The following is a 17,723-nucleotide window of genomic DNA, read 5'->3' on the forward strand; positions in this document are numbered from 1 at the left end:
TCTTTTCTCCTACAACACAGACATTCAAACCAACTTTCCCACCTAAAACTTTCAATCATTACCTTTAGACTGACCCAGACATTGCTGGCTCAGTCATATCTTAACTCGAGTTCCAGTCTCTCAGTTATATGCAATCACAGTTTCACGATATTCCCACAATTCCAAACACTTCCAGCGCCTCCGTCCCATCCACCTCCTCCGAACATGGCATCCTCGCAAATGAACTGCAGTCTGCAGACCTGCATGACTCTGTCAATGTCGCAGAGCGTTCAGGTCGCGCAGACGAAGGAGGCGAAGCGTCTTCGGTCGATACCGAGGGCGCCCAAGACGAATTCAGGAGATTGAATTTGAGAGAGAGTAACGAAGAACGACCTAAGCCATCTTTCCAAAGGATATCTGAATATGAAAACGCGTTATCTCCATCACCACCGAGAAAAGCAAGTGAAGGACCTGGATTCAAGGTTGTGAAGAAGAAGGGAGGCAGAACTGATGGTCCACAACTTGACCAATTTCCAAATGGTACGCCAATAATATATGTCAATATCGCATGCAAGACAAAGTTATACTAACTGTTAACAGAGGTTTTGACACACATCTTGTCACATCTACCGGCTGCCTCTCTTTCTGCGGTCTCGGTTGTCTCTCGGAGATTTTACAGCCTAGTCACCACGCCCCACGCCTGGCGCATCGCATTTTCTCGTTTCTTCCCTGGCCAAGATGCGATTGATGCACCTCTGAACACAAATCGACGTGGCTCTGATCTGGAATCTAGGGAGCAGCTCCGCTCTGAGCAGCGCGTCTTCACTAGGTTGACTGGTCTTGCTTCTTGGCGAAGTGAATACATCTTGCGAACACGGTTGCTGAGGAGTCTGGCGCGGGGGAAGCCAGCACAGATTGCTCCTGGCCATGGTGCGTCGACTCGGTCAAACAGCGCTGCCAATAATGCCAATGCGGTTGTCACGTACGGCTCTCAATTGTTTACTCCTGTCAATTATATCCATGCTGTTTGGAACAATGGCAAGAAGTCCCCTCGTTTCATACATGGCTCGGAGGAGTCTGGTGCGGCTTGTACCAGTGATCCAAATATCGGTAAGATTGATAATTGGGGTCTGGCCGATCCACAGGCATTGCCTCAATTTGCCGACTTGTTTATTGGAGAAGAACAGTATGGGTTCGGTGAAGGTCCAGCAGCTGTACCAAACTTGATGGATCTCAGTCAGCCTTTTGGGATGATATATGGTGAGGGTTTCCCTGGAGGTCAGGTCTACTTCAGATCCTCGGAAGAACAACGCGGACGTTTTATCAGCCAGCCAAATGATATCATTGACCATCAACATGGCATTCCTACTTTCCCAGGAATGACTGAGGCTTCTTCTGCAGTCTGGATTGCAAAGTCAAATGGTGTATCACAAGCTACTGATGGCCTCGTTGGTATGATGACTGGATCAACGTTAGGAGTCGTCACTGCCTACTCTCTCGGCGCTGATACTCCGTTTGGCCGGCGCATCGTGAGAGGGCAAATGACAGCAAAATGGATTCTCAGTCCCGGCGTTCCAATCATCGCCATCAAGGTCGATGACTCGTACAACCCTCGGCGCAGAGCATCAGGTAGGATTTGGGCAGTAGCATTGAATGCGTTAGGCGAAGTCTTCTACTTGATCCAACCTTTGGTATCACCTCTTATTGAGTCCAAACTCGATGAGGGTGCCAGTGGCAGGCATGCTTGGAAGACCGGTCGGTCTGCTTACTGGCATCTGGCAGAGCCGTCCCGCCGGGTAGCCAGGGAAGATCCATATAATACTTCGGAAACTCCAGGATCCTACACGCCGCGATCGTCATCCAAGTCCATGCGACTCTCTAAGGGACAAATTGTCGCTGAGACTGTCGAGATTGAGAGGTACCTAGCTTATCCTCCGTCGCACTTTCGCAAGATTTGCGATGGTTGGGACATGCGACGAAGACTAGAAGTTGATTTTGCCGGCGATGATGGCAATGGCGCAGGTGAAGCCATTGTCGTTATTAGCTGTGGAATTGATGAAGGCACAGCACCTGAGATCAAGAGATTCACAAGGTGGAAGGTTGAGCAGGCTTCTCGCGCTGAATACCCGGAGCCAAAAACACCCCCGATGGCACCGAAGACTGTATCCATGGCATCTCTTTTCGGTGGCGGCAACGTTGTCACACCTCCTCGCAATCCATCCCCTGAGCGCTCAGTCTTGTCTTCCATAATGAGTAGAAGTCCAGCAGCTAGCCCATTGAGAAAGTCTTCACCTGATCAGTCGTCGACGCCAGGTACACCCTCGTCTCGCATCATGTCCAACAATCTTATGGAGGAATGGCGGACCTCAATCTTCGCTCTTAAAGATCATGCCATTGACGAGATCACAACCAGCTCGATGGACATCTCTACATATGCTCTGCTCACCGTTGATGAGGATCCTCTTCGTACTGTGAATGGCAGTTCTGAGTACTCCTCGCCCTTTGGAACGCCTGGAGACGCCGACATTGGAGGAGCTCAAATACCCGGCCACCGAGCAAGATTCCTGGCTGTTGGCACTAAGACTGGAGTCGTTCAATTATGGAATATGCGAGGACCGCAATCTCTCAATCCCGTAATGGTCAATGAACTGCAGCCACTGCGTACCATTTACACGGATTCCCCGCAGATATCCTGCCTAGCTGTTTCTGCTCTATACATTGTGCACGGTGGCAACGATGGTCTTGTACAAACTTGGGACCCACTGGCATCGAACATGCAACCAGTTAGGACGCTCAACTCTCGGTTCTCTTCCCGTGCCAGACGTCGGCTCGTTCAAGCAGAGGCGTCGGTTCTTGGTGTAGGCATCAACCTGTATGCCGCTGGCGCGATCGCGCTGGATCCCGATCCGACTGTTCTCAGAGGCATGGTCTCATTAGGAACTCACCTACGGTACTGGTCATATAGCTCGTCTGCTGCAGATCAATACCAGAGTAAGAAACGCAAGATCCGTCGTTCCAACGAGCGTGGAACGAACGGAGGCCCTGATAGATTTACCACTACTGGCAGAGGAGCTTTAATGGACTACATCGCTACTGAACAGGAAGAGCTCAAAAAAGAGAAGCTTCGGCGTGCCAGAGAAGAAGCTCGCCTCGCAGGCAGATTTGGTGTTGGATTAGGGGGGTTGAGTGAGGATGAGGCTCTTCGATACGCGGAGATGGTCTCGGCCGAAGCTTTTCAGAAAGACCAAGAGCGTCGTATGAGTATGAGCGAGTCAGGGTACAGTGCAGATGCTGGCGAATCTGGCTCTGGCTTCGACAAAGCTGTTTGGAGCAGTAGTGCTACTGTGACCCCGGAAGGCAGCATTCAAGGTCGCTCAGCAACTTCACCCCAACTTAAGACCGACGATGAATTTGAGCAAGATATCGAAGAAGCCATCCGTATGTCTTTGATGGACGGCGTAGACGAAGGCGGTCGCTCGCCGCGTGCTTCTGGATCGGGCGGATATGACATACCAATCATGTACAAGGCAAAGAAATCTCGGCGCTCTGCCTCCAGCTCGCCAGCATCAAGCAAGACCCGTGGGAAGAGTAGTGCCTCACGCATCAAACGTGTGGAGCCTGTCGCTGCTGATGACTTGGATTATGCCCTGCAACTGAGTCTTGCAGAAGCGAGGAGTCAGGGTATGGATGTCGACAGCAGACCTGAGGGTGATGAAGTTGACTACCCAATACTTGCTAGTCCTACGTCAAAGGGCAAAGGAAAGGGAAAGAAATTTTGATAGCGTGCTTGATTGGGACTTGAGTTGAAGAGCGTTTGAAGCGGAAACGTAGCGAAGAATAATTGTTTTCGATTACCCTTTTATTCGGATTTTGAGCGACTACCCCCTCTGGGAGTCTGGGATGTTAAGTGCTTTTGTGTTATCTATTTGCTTTGAGCCAGATCTTAGTGGTCTGGTGCTAAAAATGAAATCAGTTTTTACTTTCTATTTTTGACTACATCTACTGCTATATGTCTATCCATTGCTACCAACACGAGCACTATAATTCACGGAGCCCAGCCTTCTCTACTACCCTTTCAACTAACCGTCGCAATGCTGACCGTCACCAGGAGCTAGAAATAGCTAGATCTCAGTAACTTTGCCAGCTTATACTGGTCGGGCGTTCTAGTGTAGCTTCTATCTTCTCGACCGCGACTTGCCACTAAGACGCACTACACCTTTGCTATTGTGTTGAGAGCGGCCAGTGATATGCACCATTCGTTCTGAACCCATGGGCTCGTCCTTTCTTCTGCATATGCCCATTATCAACTCGACACCTCCTCGAGAGATACCAAACGCTTTCTGAGCCTTGGATCCAAAACATTGCAAATTCGTGCTCAGACGAGATGTAATTCATCTCCAGCCGCGCTCCAATGCATGATTTGGAGACATTCGTCATGCTTTTACTTTGTGGTATCCACCACACAAGTGCCACACCCTCTTCAATCCCCATCCCTTTCCAAAAACCCCGGATCATTCCTGACCTTCCCCTCAAACTTTCTCCACCACTCCTCAAAAGCCTTCAATGGCACAACCTCAATCCCACCCGCCACATTTCCACTGAAACTCGCCAGAAAATTGAATGCATTCTTGATAATCCGCTGCGCAAGCACCAACGTATCAGGTTTCTGCTGTGGTTTTGCCGCTACGACCAGCGCTTGCGAGTTTGATGCGCTCAACGACGCCATTTGCGCTGATACTTGCGAGGCGGGCTCGATCGAGATGCCGATCGTGATATCGCCGGCGGGAGAGGATTCCGGGGCGTCCATGTCGACTTCATGGCTGGAGTTGCCGTTGGAAAGGCCGCTGATTTTGAAGATTGCGGATTCTTTGCCGGGACCGATGCCTCCTAGGAATTTGAACGTGGGCTCTGAGGGCCCGGGGGAGGGGAGGGAGATGTAGACTGAGGCTGCGGTGTCGGGAGGTAGTTCGACGCCTGTTTTTGAGGGACTAATTAGCCAGCTATCCTTTCTTGTGATTACGAAAAAACTGGTGTGTCTTGCGCCAGAAGAGTAAATTGGCGGATGCCCTGTTGCTAGGTCTTGCGATATACTCACCTGGTACTAGAAAGACCACAATATGCGAAAACGGCCGCGATTGAACGACAGGTATCGTATAGACAAGTGAAGTCGGTGTTGGCGCGTTCGTGGGAGTAAGAATTGGCGCATGGCCTGTCGGTATCAAGCCAAAGAATTGAGGTACTTGAGGTTGTGCCATATTGTGGACGGTGTATATAGTAAAAACCGAATATGATGATAAGATGTTCGTGTATATATAAAAGATATAGAAAGTGACGCAAGAGGTAATGGCACCAGATTAAATATGTTTGACAGAGGGTGGTGTTGATCTTTCAATTACCGTCGGATTCCATGGCGGGGTCATTTTGTCATTCCCGTTTTTGGCGGGGTCGTGCCTGAAGCTGTGCCGCATCCTTTGTAGGCATCTGCCAGGTAGAAGAGGCATTCACAGATTGTTGGAGTAGCTTTTAATCCATTTTTTTTTGGTATACAAACGCAGTGTGTCTGATTAGAAACATACATTTACAGGATGAAGTCTAATTTGGATTTGATCAAAGAGTGTGATTCGTAAGTCTTTCCTGGAATACCAAAGGAGTGAAGCACATGTGCAGCTACCCGTATTCTGTGACTGTCCTACTCGAGTACACGCTTTCGAGGATTAGCAGAAACCGTCTGCAAGTTGAGGGTCTTTCTTTTTCAAACATATCTATGTGCCTTTGAATATATAATTACAATACGCTAATCTATATTAATAGACTCCCTTACCCAAACGACACAGAATACGACACCTTCACCGCAAGTTTCTATACCCTCACGCACACCTCAGAGTCCTATCCCATACCAATAACAATTGGTCAAATCCCCGAATTCGTCTTCAACGCTCTAGCCAAAGTTCCTATTTCCATAAAGGGCGAACTAGAGGTAAATCGCAACACCCGCACAGTCTCGGCATTCCCCCAAGCTACCGAACCAGAACGCTCAGCAGCTGTAGCAGCGACCTGCGACTACTGGCGCAAGAACAAGACATTCAAGGTTCTAGAAGGCTGGCGGAATGAGCTGTACCCGGTTTACGGACCGAAGAATGAATTGTTGTTCAATGTAGAAAGGAGCGCGAGCGTGTTGTTTGGGACTGTGAGTTATGGAGTGCATATGGTGTGCTATACGCGCATGACAGAGGAGGAACGAGTGGAGAGTGGGAGTAGATCGGACTTTAAGCTCTGGGTACCAAGGAGAAGTCGGACGAAGCAGACTTATGGGGGAATGTTGGATAATACTGTTGCTGGGGGAATCTCTTCTGGTGAGGATCCCTTTGAATCGCTTGTAAGGGAGGCAGATGAGGAGGCTTCGTTGCCAGAGAAGCTGGTGAGGGAAAATACTAAGGCAGCTGGGATCGTGACATATTCTTATCTGAGAGATCCCAGGGCAGGTGGAGAAAGTGGTGTTGTTCAACCCGAGAGTCAGTATATTTATGATCTAGAGCTACCGAAAGACGTAACGCCCAAAATCAAGGACGGCGAGGTGGAGTGTTTCTATTTGTGGACGTGCGAACAAGTCATGCAGAGTCTGGCGAAGGGCGAGTTTAAGCCTAATTGTGCTTTGGTAGCAATAGATTTCTTTATTAGACATGGGATTTTGACGGAGGAGAATGAGAATGATCTAGAGGAGATTAAGAGGAGATGCCATAGAGAGATCCCACTTCCTGGGCCTCATTTAACGGCGAAGTAGACGATTCCTACATGAGCATGGTCACAAAAAAAAAGCTGAATTCAGGATTTGGTTCGAGAGTCGGTTTCGATGGCGCGAATGCAAGTGATAAAATCGAGGCGCAAGGAGTTACTCTATCAAGCATCGATTTATTGTATCGAAATCCACGATCCTAGATCTAATGTAGGGGAGTGCCCAGCTCTCAATTCGCTGTTGAGAAAAACAACACTGTCGAGATAATATGTGACCACAAATACTGCTTTTTCATTCCCCGAACTCCAGTTCCCACCAACGCCTAATATGCAAAGCCGTATGGATCAAAATTCCATGTGACAGTTCGAGGGCTAGTCCTCCAATATCGCCGCCATAGAGCCTTCCAGCGAGTCATCTATTTCTTCATGAGAAGATATACATAATCAACTCGCAGTGAAGTGAGCTTCTTAAATGGCCCTTCGATAGCCATAAGAAGTCCACCAAATGATATGAAACATTTTCTACCACAAAGTCAGCATGCTTGAGCAATATCTGAATTCCAAACGGTAGGAAACGTCTGAGAATTCAAACCCAGCTTACATCGAATCGCCATTTTCCACATCCTCAAACTTGTAGATCTTGCCATGGCAGACATAGTCGAACATATCAGCCATCGTGGATTCCGCATCCGACCTTGCAATATCCCTCCATCCCTTGCCATCATCCTTACTACCATCTAAACTCAAGCTTGTCGCAAGAACTACTCGGATTTGATCGCCAACCGCGCATGGGTATATTTGTGAATTAATGTCAAGCTTGATAGCAATTGAACCGTCTAAAGAAGTGCCAGAAAGTCGACAGACACGGTCGTATTTCTTGTCGTCGAGTCCATTGATTTCAATGTTTTCGTCGAAGAGCTGGGTGTCACCTGCGGTGGCCATGCTTGCTATTGCGATCGAGAAAGCGGAAGACGATCGGGGTACTGAAAGCTGGACACAGTATAGGAGATGTTGCTGGCGGAACTAATGGGTAGTTCGTATGCCGAGGTGCTGAGAAGGAATGTTTGCGACACTGACGAGGTTGTCTTTGTCCAAAATTTTGAGGTTCAAAACGAATTGATGCAAGGCTGTGCCCAGCTCTTATTGGCCAAAGCTGAACAGTCCGTGCGTCAGGCTCTTCAAAATAATTCTGCCCCTCCATGGATCCTTCCTCTCAACCTCTAGTCAATATCCAACAATGTCTTTCCAGAAGAGGGGAATCGCGATACGACAAGCTGGAGTTGTTTCTGGACGGGAAGCACCAGGTATCAACGCTACTCCAGGCTCATCTCCAGCTGTATTCAAACAAGCGCAACCCCCAACAGGAACACGTCCTTCACCCCTCGACGGTCGACTCACAACCTCAACAGGCACCCGATCACTAGATGCGCTACTAGCAGGTCATTCTGCGCTCGCGCTGGGTACATCTTTGTTGGTAGAAGAAAGCGGAACGACAGATTTTGGGGGATCCTTGTTGAAGTACTATGTCGCAGAGGGAGTTGTTCAAGGCCATACCATCCATGTATTAGGCATGCCTGAAGCGTGGGGACGAGAATTGCCCGGACTCGGTATAGGAGATGATGGGAGTAAAAGTAAAAAGAAAGTTGTCGATGAGGATAAAATGAAGATCGCTTGGAGATATGAGAGACTGGGTGATTTCAGTGCTGGCACTGGTTCGAGTTTAAGAGGTGGGTGGTCTCTGCCTCATATGTTGTTTGATAGCAAATACAAAATATTCCATCTCATGCTGATGAGATATGTTGTAGAAAGAAATGTGCCACAGTCAAGTTCTTCCTCGAGTTCGAATCCATCAGCAGTCTTCTGTCATGACTTTGATTTGAGCAAACGTCTAATTCTACCTTCGCCATCGAACATACACTTCGTTCCACTCTCCACACAGCCAGACATGAGCTTCAAAGACCCTGATCCGAAGATATCACCCTTCTCCAGGTTTATCAACCATTTAAGTTCACAATTAGCAAACTCTCCACCGACAACAGTTCACCGAATTGCAATTCCAAGTCTTCTTTCCACCGCACTCTATCCTCCTTTCAGTACAATACCATCGCACATCCTTCAATTTCTTCACTCACTCCGAGCCCTCCTTCGCAAATACCCGAGTCAGCTCACAGCCCTAATAACCCTACCTATAACATTACATCCACGGAGGACAGGTTTGACTCGTTGGATCGAATTGCTATCTGACGGAGTTCTCGAACTTGCACCTTTCCCAACCTCAGCCATCGCCGCAAAACCACCAGGGGCATCAACAGTTCATGAGGAGCCACCGCAGGGTATGCTGAATATTCATCGTCTGCCTATATTTCATGAAAAGGGGGGAGGCGGTGGAGAGGCTAGTGGGTTTGGTGATGATTTGGCATTCACGCTCAGTAGGAGAAAAGGAATGGTCATTAAACCGTTTAGTCTGCCTCCCGTTGAGGGGGATACAGAAGCTCAGCAGGGCGGCTTGGAGGGCGACGGTGGGACGAAGGCTACCAAGGTGGATATTGAATTCTGATAGTGGTTCGGTCCAAGAATAATAATTATCAGCAAAAGTAGACTTCCAAGACGGACCTGTTCACCGCAAGTAATCAGCTCCATAAAACGATTGCACATGAAGTAGGCATGTTTAAGCAGTGGTAGACGCTGAGTCCTGTGTATGGAAGCTGAGAAGCTCAGAATTCTCGAAGCAATTCAGAGCTAGACATAGTTCTACGCGAGGATCACTGCGAGATAAATCTATTCTCCCGATGATAGTGTCTTACTAGAGAACATAAACAAATAGGTACATAACAAGATAAACTACGAAAGATTTCCTTCTCGGCCACCTGCAAGTAAATTCAAGAAGCATGATGAGATTGAGAATACCTAGACCCAAAAAGGAATGGTTACCAGTGGGTGCTAGCGTAGCGCTAGTAAGCGAGCACAAAATTCATGTGCTTCGATTTTGAGCTCTCGCGACCCATTGCAGCAACCATCAACTTTTCACTCTTCACACCACAATTGGTGTGGCCTCCAGTTCATATAGTAAGTCCTGTCCTCGATCCTCCTCTTTTCAATTCCAACCTTCGATATGATTACAAAACCGATCTGTCAATCCCCTGACACCAGTTCAACTGGACATGATGTTCTAAAATATGTTTTAATTCATGATCATCGACCTCAAGTCTCTCAAATTTTCGCTGCCGATTTTGATCATCGACTGTTTGCTGACTTGAAGTTGCAATAGACCTCCGTACCCCGAGGCGCTTCGACCGCTTCAATGCCACACTCTTCCGACCTCGTCGCAGAGCCCGTACCCATATCACTGGTCGCGGGTCGCTATTTGCTATATGATATTGATGTGGTAACTTACCTTCGCAGGACACACAACATCTGCGGCGTATTGATTGGTGGTATTCCCCAAGCGCCACAGCAGAATGTTTTCCAAGGCTTGCCATTAGAGCTCCTGCCTGAGGAAGCAAAATTGCTTGTAGACCAAAATATTGGATACGTTGTGGATGATGCTGCTTGGCATGAAAATCACTACACGACACTGCACGGTAAAGATAGGCAAAACTACTTGGAGTCTTTGAGGGCACAAGGTCTAAAGGCGAGCCAAGCCTTGAACGCCGTGGCGCGACAGAAACAAGAGAAAGCCCTTGCCAGGCAAGCAATTGTAAGAGCTACAAAGTCTGCAGATTCCGAGAGGGAAGAAATTGGCGGCGCATCTCCATCCAAGGATACAGATAAGATGACCCCGACAGAAGCTGAGAACCCCAGCTCTCGACCTATCTCGCCTGCTCCATCTGATGTCTCCAAGTTCTCTTCGAGAGCGTGGGACGCCTCGAAGCCCTTGGCCATGACACCTTCTACTTCCTATAATTCATCGTCTCTGCCAAGGAATCCTAATCCACCACCCGTGCCCATTGCTCCCGCATCATATCCTCTTTTCGCTCATTTACATGCTCGCAAATACTTCATGATGCCGGGTCTCAGGTTTGGTTGTAATTACAACGTTTATCCTGGAGACCCGTTGCGATTTCATAGCCATTTTCTTGCTACAAGTTATGGCTGGAATGAAGAAATTGCCATGCTCGATCTCGTAGGTGGCGGGCGATTGGGGACTGGTGTTAAAAAAGGATTTCTTATTGGTGGGGAGGATGTTGAATCAGAAGGCGAAGGCGATCTAGTCCGGACCTTCGTTCTTGAATGGGCTGGTATGTAGATAAGATAAATTCAACGATCACCATTCAAATTGAGTATTCTCCGCGAAGAATTATACACTCGAATCATCAATTGACGTGAACATAATGTTTCCCCATACTGAGGTCTCTCACATGTTTGAGCCACGACTTAATGCAACGCTACCGCAGCTCGGAGAAGGCGGCCCGAGGCCGTACCGTGGGGTTGGTATCTCATTATTGTACGTGCTTCTCCACCACGTTAATGTATAACGCTATCGCGGTTCTAAATGAAGATGATTTGGAGCTGTAGTTTGCGGATAATCATTTGATGATGAATGGTCATCTTGGCCTCTCACTTGGCATCTCACACCTTCTCTTTAAAGTCACTGAGCGCAACGCCTATTTCGGACGATCCCAACATACCTACACCACAGACAATGGCTGCGACGATATTGGACAACACTGCTAGGTTCGGTCTTGGCTCCTGGACAGCAAACTGGACAGCGTTTAATGCGACTCAATACATTCCATCTGCCAAAGATCTCGCACTGGCGGGCCCGCGGATGTTTATGAAACTTGGTTCTTACCTCCCAGTCTCGGAAGCCGTGGATAACCTCTTTGGGGTACGGATAGGGGAACGTTTTATACCAGAAGCTACAGGTGCGGGCGCAGGAATAGTGGAAGCAGTTACGACAGCTGCAGCTTCTGCGAGGGACGTGGCGCAGACAGCGACGGAAATACTGGTTGAGGTGGACGAGGAAACTATCGGAATCGCTTCCAAGTTCTCGATGGAGGGTGCCAGGAGTTTAGGCAATGTCTTTGGCTATCTCACCAGTAAATGGGCAGTTCTATGCTTCTTCATTGCTCTGGTCCTAAATCGATCCGCCATCTTTGCCTCTAGTAGGAGGCCGAGCGTGTTCTTCCCGTGGAAGATAAGGCTTCTCATACGAATAACCCCGATAATCCTCCTACTGTTCGAATGCCGCGCGTTACTACAATCTATACAATGTCAGACGTCTCCTGACTTCGCTATGTTGCGCTGGGGAAATGCGTCCAAGCATTCAGACTTGATGTTCAACCAAAATGGAGGATTCTTGCATACGATAAGCTCGACAATATTATTTCGATCAACGGATGAAGATTCATGCCTTGCTGTCAATATGATACCCCCAGTCTACACCAAAGAGGAGAGTAAGTCTATGGAAGAGTCAGAGAAACCGCGTGTCGTTCTCACAGGATCGCTCTCTCGTCTGTGGCCACTTTTCCAGACCTTTTGTCTCAGTCAAGTTGTCGAGACCATTTCCTGTGCAGTTCAAGGCCGCTTAGTGTTGGCAGAAACAGGCATGACCATCTTCGAGCATTCGTTGGCTTTCGCAGAGGCGGACGCAGCGATTGGAAATCAGCTAGGTTTTGGTTCTTTTGGTGGCACGAAGATTGCTAAAACCTGGGCAAATTCGTCATCTACTTCTAGCAGTGATTTTCAAGAAATTGCTATCACAAGAAAAATGATCATGCAAAGAGTCAACACTGCTCCCGAAGTACTTTTGGTTGCTTTCCTGTCTGGTATGAACCACTTGACGAGCCATATCCTCGCCATATTTAATATGCAGGGGAGATTGCGACTCCTCAATACCGGTTTCTGGGGGTTGGCATTCATGGCATCGATTGTTTGGGGCCTCTGGACTTTCTCCTTGGATGACCTGTCTGCTCAGTCTCTGCTCAGGTTTCCGACTGTCTGCATTGTGGGTTTCATCCCACATGTTGCCGTACTTTGTGGAATCATCTGTTGCATGGCTATATACGGAGTTGCTCTGGTACTTTCTGCTTTAGCACCTCCTCCAAGCAATAGAATACCTGGTTTAGACCCAGATGATGAAGACGCGTTGCCCGAGCCCGGCTTCTTGGACAGATTGAAGAATGCCCATGAGAATATGCAAGCGAGCGTTCCACTGTCCAGCATTCGGGTGTCTATGCACATGGATTTCTATACTGCGCTCCTGAAGACTGGCTTCAGTATCATGACAATGGCTGCGGAGGCGGTGTACTTAAATGAGAGTCGTGGTGTCAACATCAAAGAACGAACGTGGTTGGAAGATGATCGTCTCCGGGAGATTGAGACTATAGGCGCACATTGGTTAGGTCCAAACTTCAGGCTTCGTGACCCAGATGCGGAATTTTCGGATAACGTCGGACTCGTTGCCGCAAAAGACCAACCCATGGACCTGTTACGAGAATCGTCTAGTGGTTATGCTAGAGAAATCACAGCTCAGAAAAGAGGCGGCGTTCTGAAAGGGCACGAGCGGCCAATCAGAGACGGGGTCGGAGCCACAGAGAGAAGTGGTCGATGGATCATGGCATTGGAGTTCTTTTTGGGTATCAATAGATTGATGCTCGGCTGGTGGGCGTCTATAACACTCAGACTCATGGAGCGAGCAGGTATTGATTATCGCCCTCGATTTCTGGTATGGCTTACGCAAAGGCCCAAGGAGAAGGTCAACAAAGATAAACGCGCTGATAGCACTGATCCTGAGTCTTTGAACTTCTGGCTGCTGAGTCTGGACGGGGAATTGACCTTACCAAAAGACGATCATGTTGATGTCGAGGCGGAGATGAGGAATCGAATCCGGACTAGTGATGGTTCTTGGAACGATGCTCAAGAAGAGCAATTAGGGTCGCAACTATATAAATGGTGGCTTAGTGGAGGATGGTGGGGTGCAGATGATAACAGTGGAGAATTCAAATCAGAGATTGAAAACGACGATGATACCACCAGTGTTGTGTCGTTTGCGACCACGACAGATAATGACGAACAGGAGTGGGAGTCAGAACAAGATGGTCAGAGAACGCCGACTCAAGGATCGCCACAATTTTCACGAGAGGGTACGCCATTTACAGATACGCCATTGAACTCGGCCGATCTTGCTCGACTCCTCAGTCCTCAGACCCCAGAGCAACGGGCAGAAGCCCAAACCCTCGCCGCTCACTTGTCCAGCAACAATATTGTCACTCGGTCTCGTTATCGAGCGATCGTCCAGAGGGAGCGCGCCAAGGTGCTGACATCGACGTTACATCGACCTGCAAATCTACCAGCTGCGTCAGTAGCAAAGCTGACAGCAGAAGAAGAGGTTCAGCTATTAGAGCACCTCCTCATTACATCACGGTCATTCAAAGCATCTAACGCCTCACAGCAGTCCAATTCCTGGGCTCGAGGCGCATCTGGCATGGGCGAAGGTGGTCCGCATTGTGTTGTTTGTCAGTCCAACCCCAGAAGCATCATTGTTTGGCCATGTCGATGCCTGAGTCTATGTGATGACTGCAGGGTCACTCTAGCCATGAACAACTTCGACAAATGTGTCTGCTGTCGGAGGGATGTGGCGAGCTTTAGCAGAATCTTTGTACCTTGAAAATTCAAGTGGCATAAGGCATCTTATTTCGAGTATTTTTAGCGTGGTATGTTTGGAGTGTGAGGACATCGAATATTGTATACGAGCATTGCGGGCGCTTGGGAGGAGGGTTGCATACATATAGGAACACTTGAAAGTAGATTTTCTTGTATGAAATTTTATCACATTATGGAGGTTCGTTTTCCGATCGTTTAGTGTATGTGTGAGTCCCGGCTGTGAAGAAAAAAGGGAGCCGCTGACACACGATCGTCTTTTCAAAGAAGGAAAGTCGTGAAACAGTAATTGGTACCATAATAAGTTATGCTGTACCTTTACTCTGTAGCGTCTAAGACTAGGTGGATTCCCCGAGACACGTAATATCATAACTCGAATATAACACTTCGATGTATTTCGAGTAAGTAGTAGCGTCACATTACTAAATTAGAGTTGAACTATATAGCGCTACTATAGAATAGTTGAAAATTAAGAGAACTAGGTTGTATCGCCCGACAAATTAAGTAAAACAATTAGATTCAAGCTTGTTACTTTTCAAATCTAGCCAAAGACGTTCTTAACTTTACACTTTTATTTTACTTTGTGTTAACTTTGTTGAAACACAACTGTACGTTACCAGCTCGTAAAAAGAACGTCCAGGTTTGATGGTATTGTAGTAATGATCTTGAGCATACGTATAAGGCTATTCGTTTCCTTGAGAGGCTGGTTCTCAGCAAGTGTTTACGCTACCAAACAAGGTACGAGCCAAGGTACCTTGCAAAATTAGCAACCTCTAGGTGGGGGTAGGGTGTCTTTCATGTTAGACAATGCTATTGTGTTCCAGAACAAATGTAAAAGGACTTTGCGCTTCCTTGGTGGCCTCTGGGGGGCTTGAACAAAGACGTTAACAAAGAGACATATTTTAAATTTAGCTGTTTTATCTATAGAAGTAATTGTAAGATCTCCACCATTTTAAAACAGTATTTCTCAAGCTCTATATCATTCACTAGACACTCCGGTAGTCCCTCCTTCAATAAGGTTTGGACTAAAAACTATTATAGCTCACTTCTATAACCTCAACCAAGCGCAAATAACAAGCCTACATCACTCAACATGGCTTCACCATTCGAAACTCTCCTACAAGAGATTAGAGACATGATATACGCAGAGTGTCTCCTAGTCGAGAATATTAAGACCATGACCGGGGATGATAATATTGTTGTAATTAACGGCCATACGTGGCACAAAAACAGTCGCCATACTCAAGAACTTTTAAAATTTAACAGGAATGAGGGAAGAGAGCCTTACGCAATGTTTTTGAACTGGGGAGAGACCACACCTGGCCTTTTCCTAGCCAATAAAAATATCTCGGCTGACACTCTCAAGTATTACTACACCAATAATGAGTTTGTATCCATTCAAGCTTCCTCTTGGTTGCTGAGGCTATGCGTCAACAGATTCATTCCTTTGAAAATAACTCAAGACCAGCGACCTGATGCCTTGCCCTCTGTTCTGAATCTTGAATTATGGCACGACCTTCCGCAACATCGTAATCTAAACGATGTGTGTTGTGCTATAATGCATGCCAACTATTTACCGTTTCTTGTCGACTTTGTTAATACATTGTCGTCTGATAATAGACCAACTACTTGTGATCTAGGTATCACCCCCGGACTCTTTACATACCCATCTATCAAAGAGATTCGCATCGCCCCTTGCGGTAGTAGCAAGTACTATCTCGATCCACGAAAAATTTCAGAGGGACTGCTTCATGATCTCAAGGGAATGAGTAGAATGCATATCCAGTTTACACTCGAGGGATTTAGCCAAGGGGAAATCCAAGATTTTCTAGCTTGTAGTAAGCAATGTGAATGGTCGCTAGAATATCAGTTGTCCGTAATTTCACGGCTCACGACTGAAGCAAGTCACCTCGCAGAATCCCAAGATTATCTCGGTGCTCGCGGGAAATTAATTGTTGCGGCATACATGTGTGGGGTGAATCAGGATTATGGAAGTTATTATTATTGGAATGTATTAGGGAACCTCCGAGAAAGCAACCCAATAGAGAAAATTTTTGCTCTTATGGAGATCTGGGTTGCTAACAGTAAGGTATCAGCCAAACTTGGGAGGCCCCAGGAAGCCAAGAGGTTTCTGCGACTCGTGCGCGAAATGTGCGATCAGTGCACGGAAATTGAAGCCATTTTTGTGGCTGCGAGACTTAGAGATGGTGATTTAGCAATCGCTAAAGCTGTCTTGAATCATGCAATGCTGAAGCGAGCAGGTACCCCAGGTATCAAGAAGTTGTATAAGGAGTACAAGGCACTTCGGAATACAAGGTTCGCTGCTGTTCAAAAGCTTAGAATGGATGATGAAAGTCAGACGTCAGGCTAATGTGCAACTTTCGGAGTCAGACGGGAAAGGAGGACTTATAAGCCTTGTTCTTAATGGCTTTGGTCGAGAGAGGAAACATGGAGTTTATCCGAAGCTGTGTTCTTTTTATTTCAATGTTATCAACCTCTATATGCGAACTACACTTCTGTCTCTCTATGACTAGATCTAGCATTACAAATAAAGCGACAAAACATCCAGAAATCAATGCTAAAATTTTCCATGCACTTTACAACCCATCTTTTAAACTTGATGACATGAAATTCTCATCTACCCCACGCATTCATGCTTGAGACAAGACTCATCTTACAAATCAAACTTAAATTAATAATCGTGTCGCAATTGCAACATAGCCACGGCTTGAGTTTGAGCACTGTGCCGACATTGCGAAATCGCGGCGAGGTTCCAAAATAGTGGTCAATTTAAGCGAGAAACCCCCTTTCCTGACTGCAATGCCATCAACGAGAAGGTTCTCGGGTTTAAAACACGTTCGTTTTGAGAACTATATTGTGGTATACCTCTAAATACCTCGGGCTTTATTTGGAATCTGTTTGTTCTGGTAAATCAAGGATATAACCTCTTTACGTAGAACGAGGATTGAGAGCGAGAAGGAAATCATTACCAATTGCAGAACAAAAGCCTCATAGTTCGAGCACTCTTTCCTATGAGCTAGCTACATGAAAACTGTTCAATCACAAGAGTTACTGGGCTCCTCTTCGTAACCAAACGTGCAATTCAGTCTCGTCTACCTATCGAAGAAGAAATAATTTACATTGCTTATATATGCAAGCATCACATATCTATCAATGTAGCTGTTGGTATCTTTTCTCATAAATGTTCTGCTAGGGTTCCTTTTCTCGACAACATAAGTGGTAATAATCTTTTCACTAGCCCGTTGAATTTTAGTTTGAGCATACATGAACACTTCTAATTCTGTGAGAACTTACATAGACTTTTAGGATATTTTATTACTGAAAATATAAGAGGAAATTTACTTTACTTTATCGAGTTGACTAAATGACTATCCTCTTTTGGCTTACAC

At 46.9% G+C, this 17,723-nt stretch overlaps 8 protein-coding genes across 8 annotated transcripts; 6 read left to right on the top strand and 2 right to left on the bottom strand.

The window, feature by feature from the left end:
* Positions 1-128: 128 nt before the first annotated feature.
* GLAREA_10647 (F-box) lies at positions 129-3,758 on the top strand (the record flags this gene model as incomplete). Its single annotated transcript, XM_008079748.1, has 2 exons — positions 129-519; positions 580-3,758. The coding sequence occupies 2 exons, from the start codon at positions 129-131 to the stop codon at positions 3,756-3,758; spliced, it is 3,570 nt and encodes a 1,189-aa protein (XP_008077939.1).
* A 701-nt stretch (positions 3,759-4,459) lies between these two features.
* GLAREA_10648 (uncharacterized protein) lies at positions 4,460-5,234 on the bottom strand (the record flags this gene model as incomplete). Its single annotated transcript, XM_008079749.1, has 2 exons — positions 4,460-4,953; positions 5,075-5,234. The coding sequence occupies 2 exons, from the start codon at positions 5,232-5,234 to the stop codon at positions 4,460-4,462; spliced, it is 654 nt and encodes a 217-aa protein (XP_008077940.1).
* Positions 5,235-5,564: 330 nt separating this feature from the next.
* Positions 5,565-6,760, top strand: GLAREA_10649 (Nudix; the record flags this gene model as incomplete). Its single annotated transcript, XM_008079750.1, has 2 exons — positions 5,565-5,602; positions 5,791-6,760. 2 exons carry the CDS (start codon positions 5,565-5,567, stop codon positions 6,758-6,760), a joined length of 1,008 nt encoding a protein of 335 aa, XP_008077941.1.
* Positions 6,761-7,127: 367 nt separating this feature from the next.
* Positions 7,128-7,653, bottom strand: GLAREA_10650 (Nucleic acid-binding protein; the record flags this gene model as incomplete). The annotated part of the gene is made up of 2 exons (XM_008079751.1): positions 7,128-7,233; positions 7,313-7,653. 2 exons carry the CDS (start codon positions 7,651-7,653, stop codon positions 7,128-7,130), a joined length of 447 nt encoding a protein of 148 aa, XP_008077942.1.
* Positions 7,654-7,948: 295 nt separating this feature from the next.
* Positions 7,949-9,268, top strand: GLAREA_10651 (uncharacterized protein; the record flags this gene model as incomplete). The annotated part of the gene is made up of 1 exon (XM_008079752.1): positions 7,949-9,268. One exon carries the CDS (start codon positions 7,949-7,951, stop codon positions 9,266-9,268), a length of 1,320 nt encoding a protein of 439 aa, XP_008077943.1.
* Positions 9,269-10,012: 744 nt separating this feature from the next.
* Positions 10,013-10,957, top strand: GLAREA_10652 (tRNA-intron endonuclease catalytic; the record flags this gene model as incomplete). The annotated part of the gene is made up of 1 exon (XM_008079753.1): positions 10,013-10,957. The coding sequence occupies one exon, from the start codon at positions 10,013-10,015 to the stop codon at positions 10,955-10,957; it is 945 nt and encodes a 314-aa protein (XP_008077944.1).
* A 396-nt stretch (positions 10,958-11,353) lies between these two features.
* Positions 11,354-14,216, top strand: GLAREA_10653 (uncharacterized protein; the record flags this gene model as incomplete). Its single annotated transcript, XM_008079754.1, has 2 exons — positions 11,354-14,010; positions 14,105-14,216. The coding sequence occupies 2 exons, from the start codon at positions 11,354-11,356 to the stop codon at positions 14,214-14,216; spliced, it is 2,769 nt and encodes a 922-aa protein (XP_008077945.1).
* Positions 14,217-15,406: 1,190 nt separating this feature from the next.
* Positions 15,407-16,684, top strand: GLAREA_10654 (uncharacterized protein; the record flags this gene model as incomplete). Its single annotated transcript, XM_008079755.1, has 1 exon — positions 15,407-16,684. The coding sequence occupies one exon, from the start codon at positions 15,407-15,409 to the stop codon at positions 16,682-16,684; it is 1,278 nt and encodes a 425-aa protein (XP_008077946.1).
* Between the last annotated feature and the right edge of the window lie 1,039 nt (positions 16,685-17,723).

This window comes from Glarea lozoyensis, assembly GCF_000409485.1.
Source record: "Glarea lozoyensis ATCC 20868 chromosome Unknown GLAREA12, whole genome shotgun sequence".
NCBI lineage: Eukaryota > Fungi > Ascomycota > Leotiomycetes > Helotiales > Helotiaceae > Glarea > Glarea lozoyensis.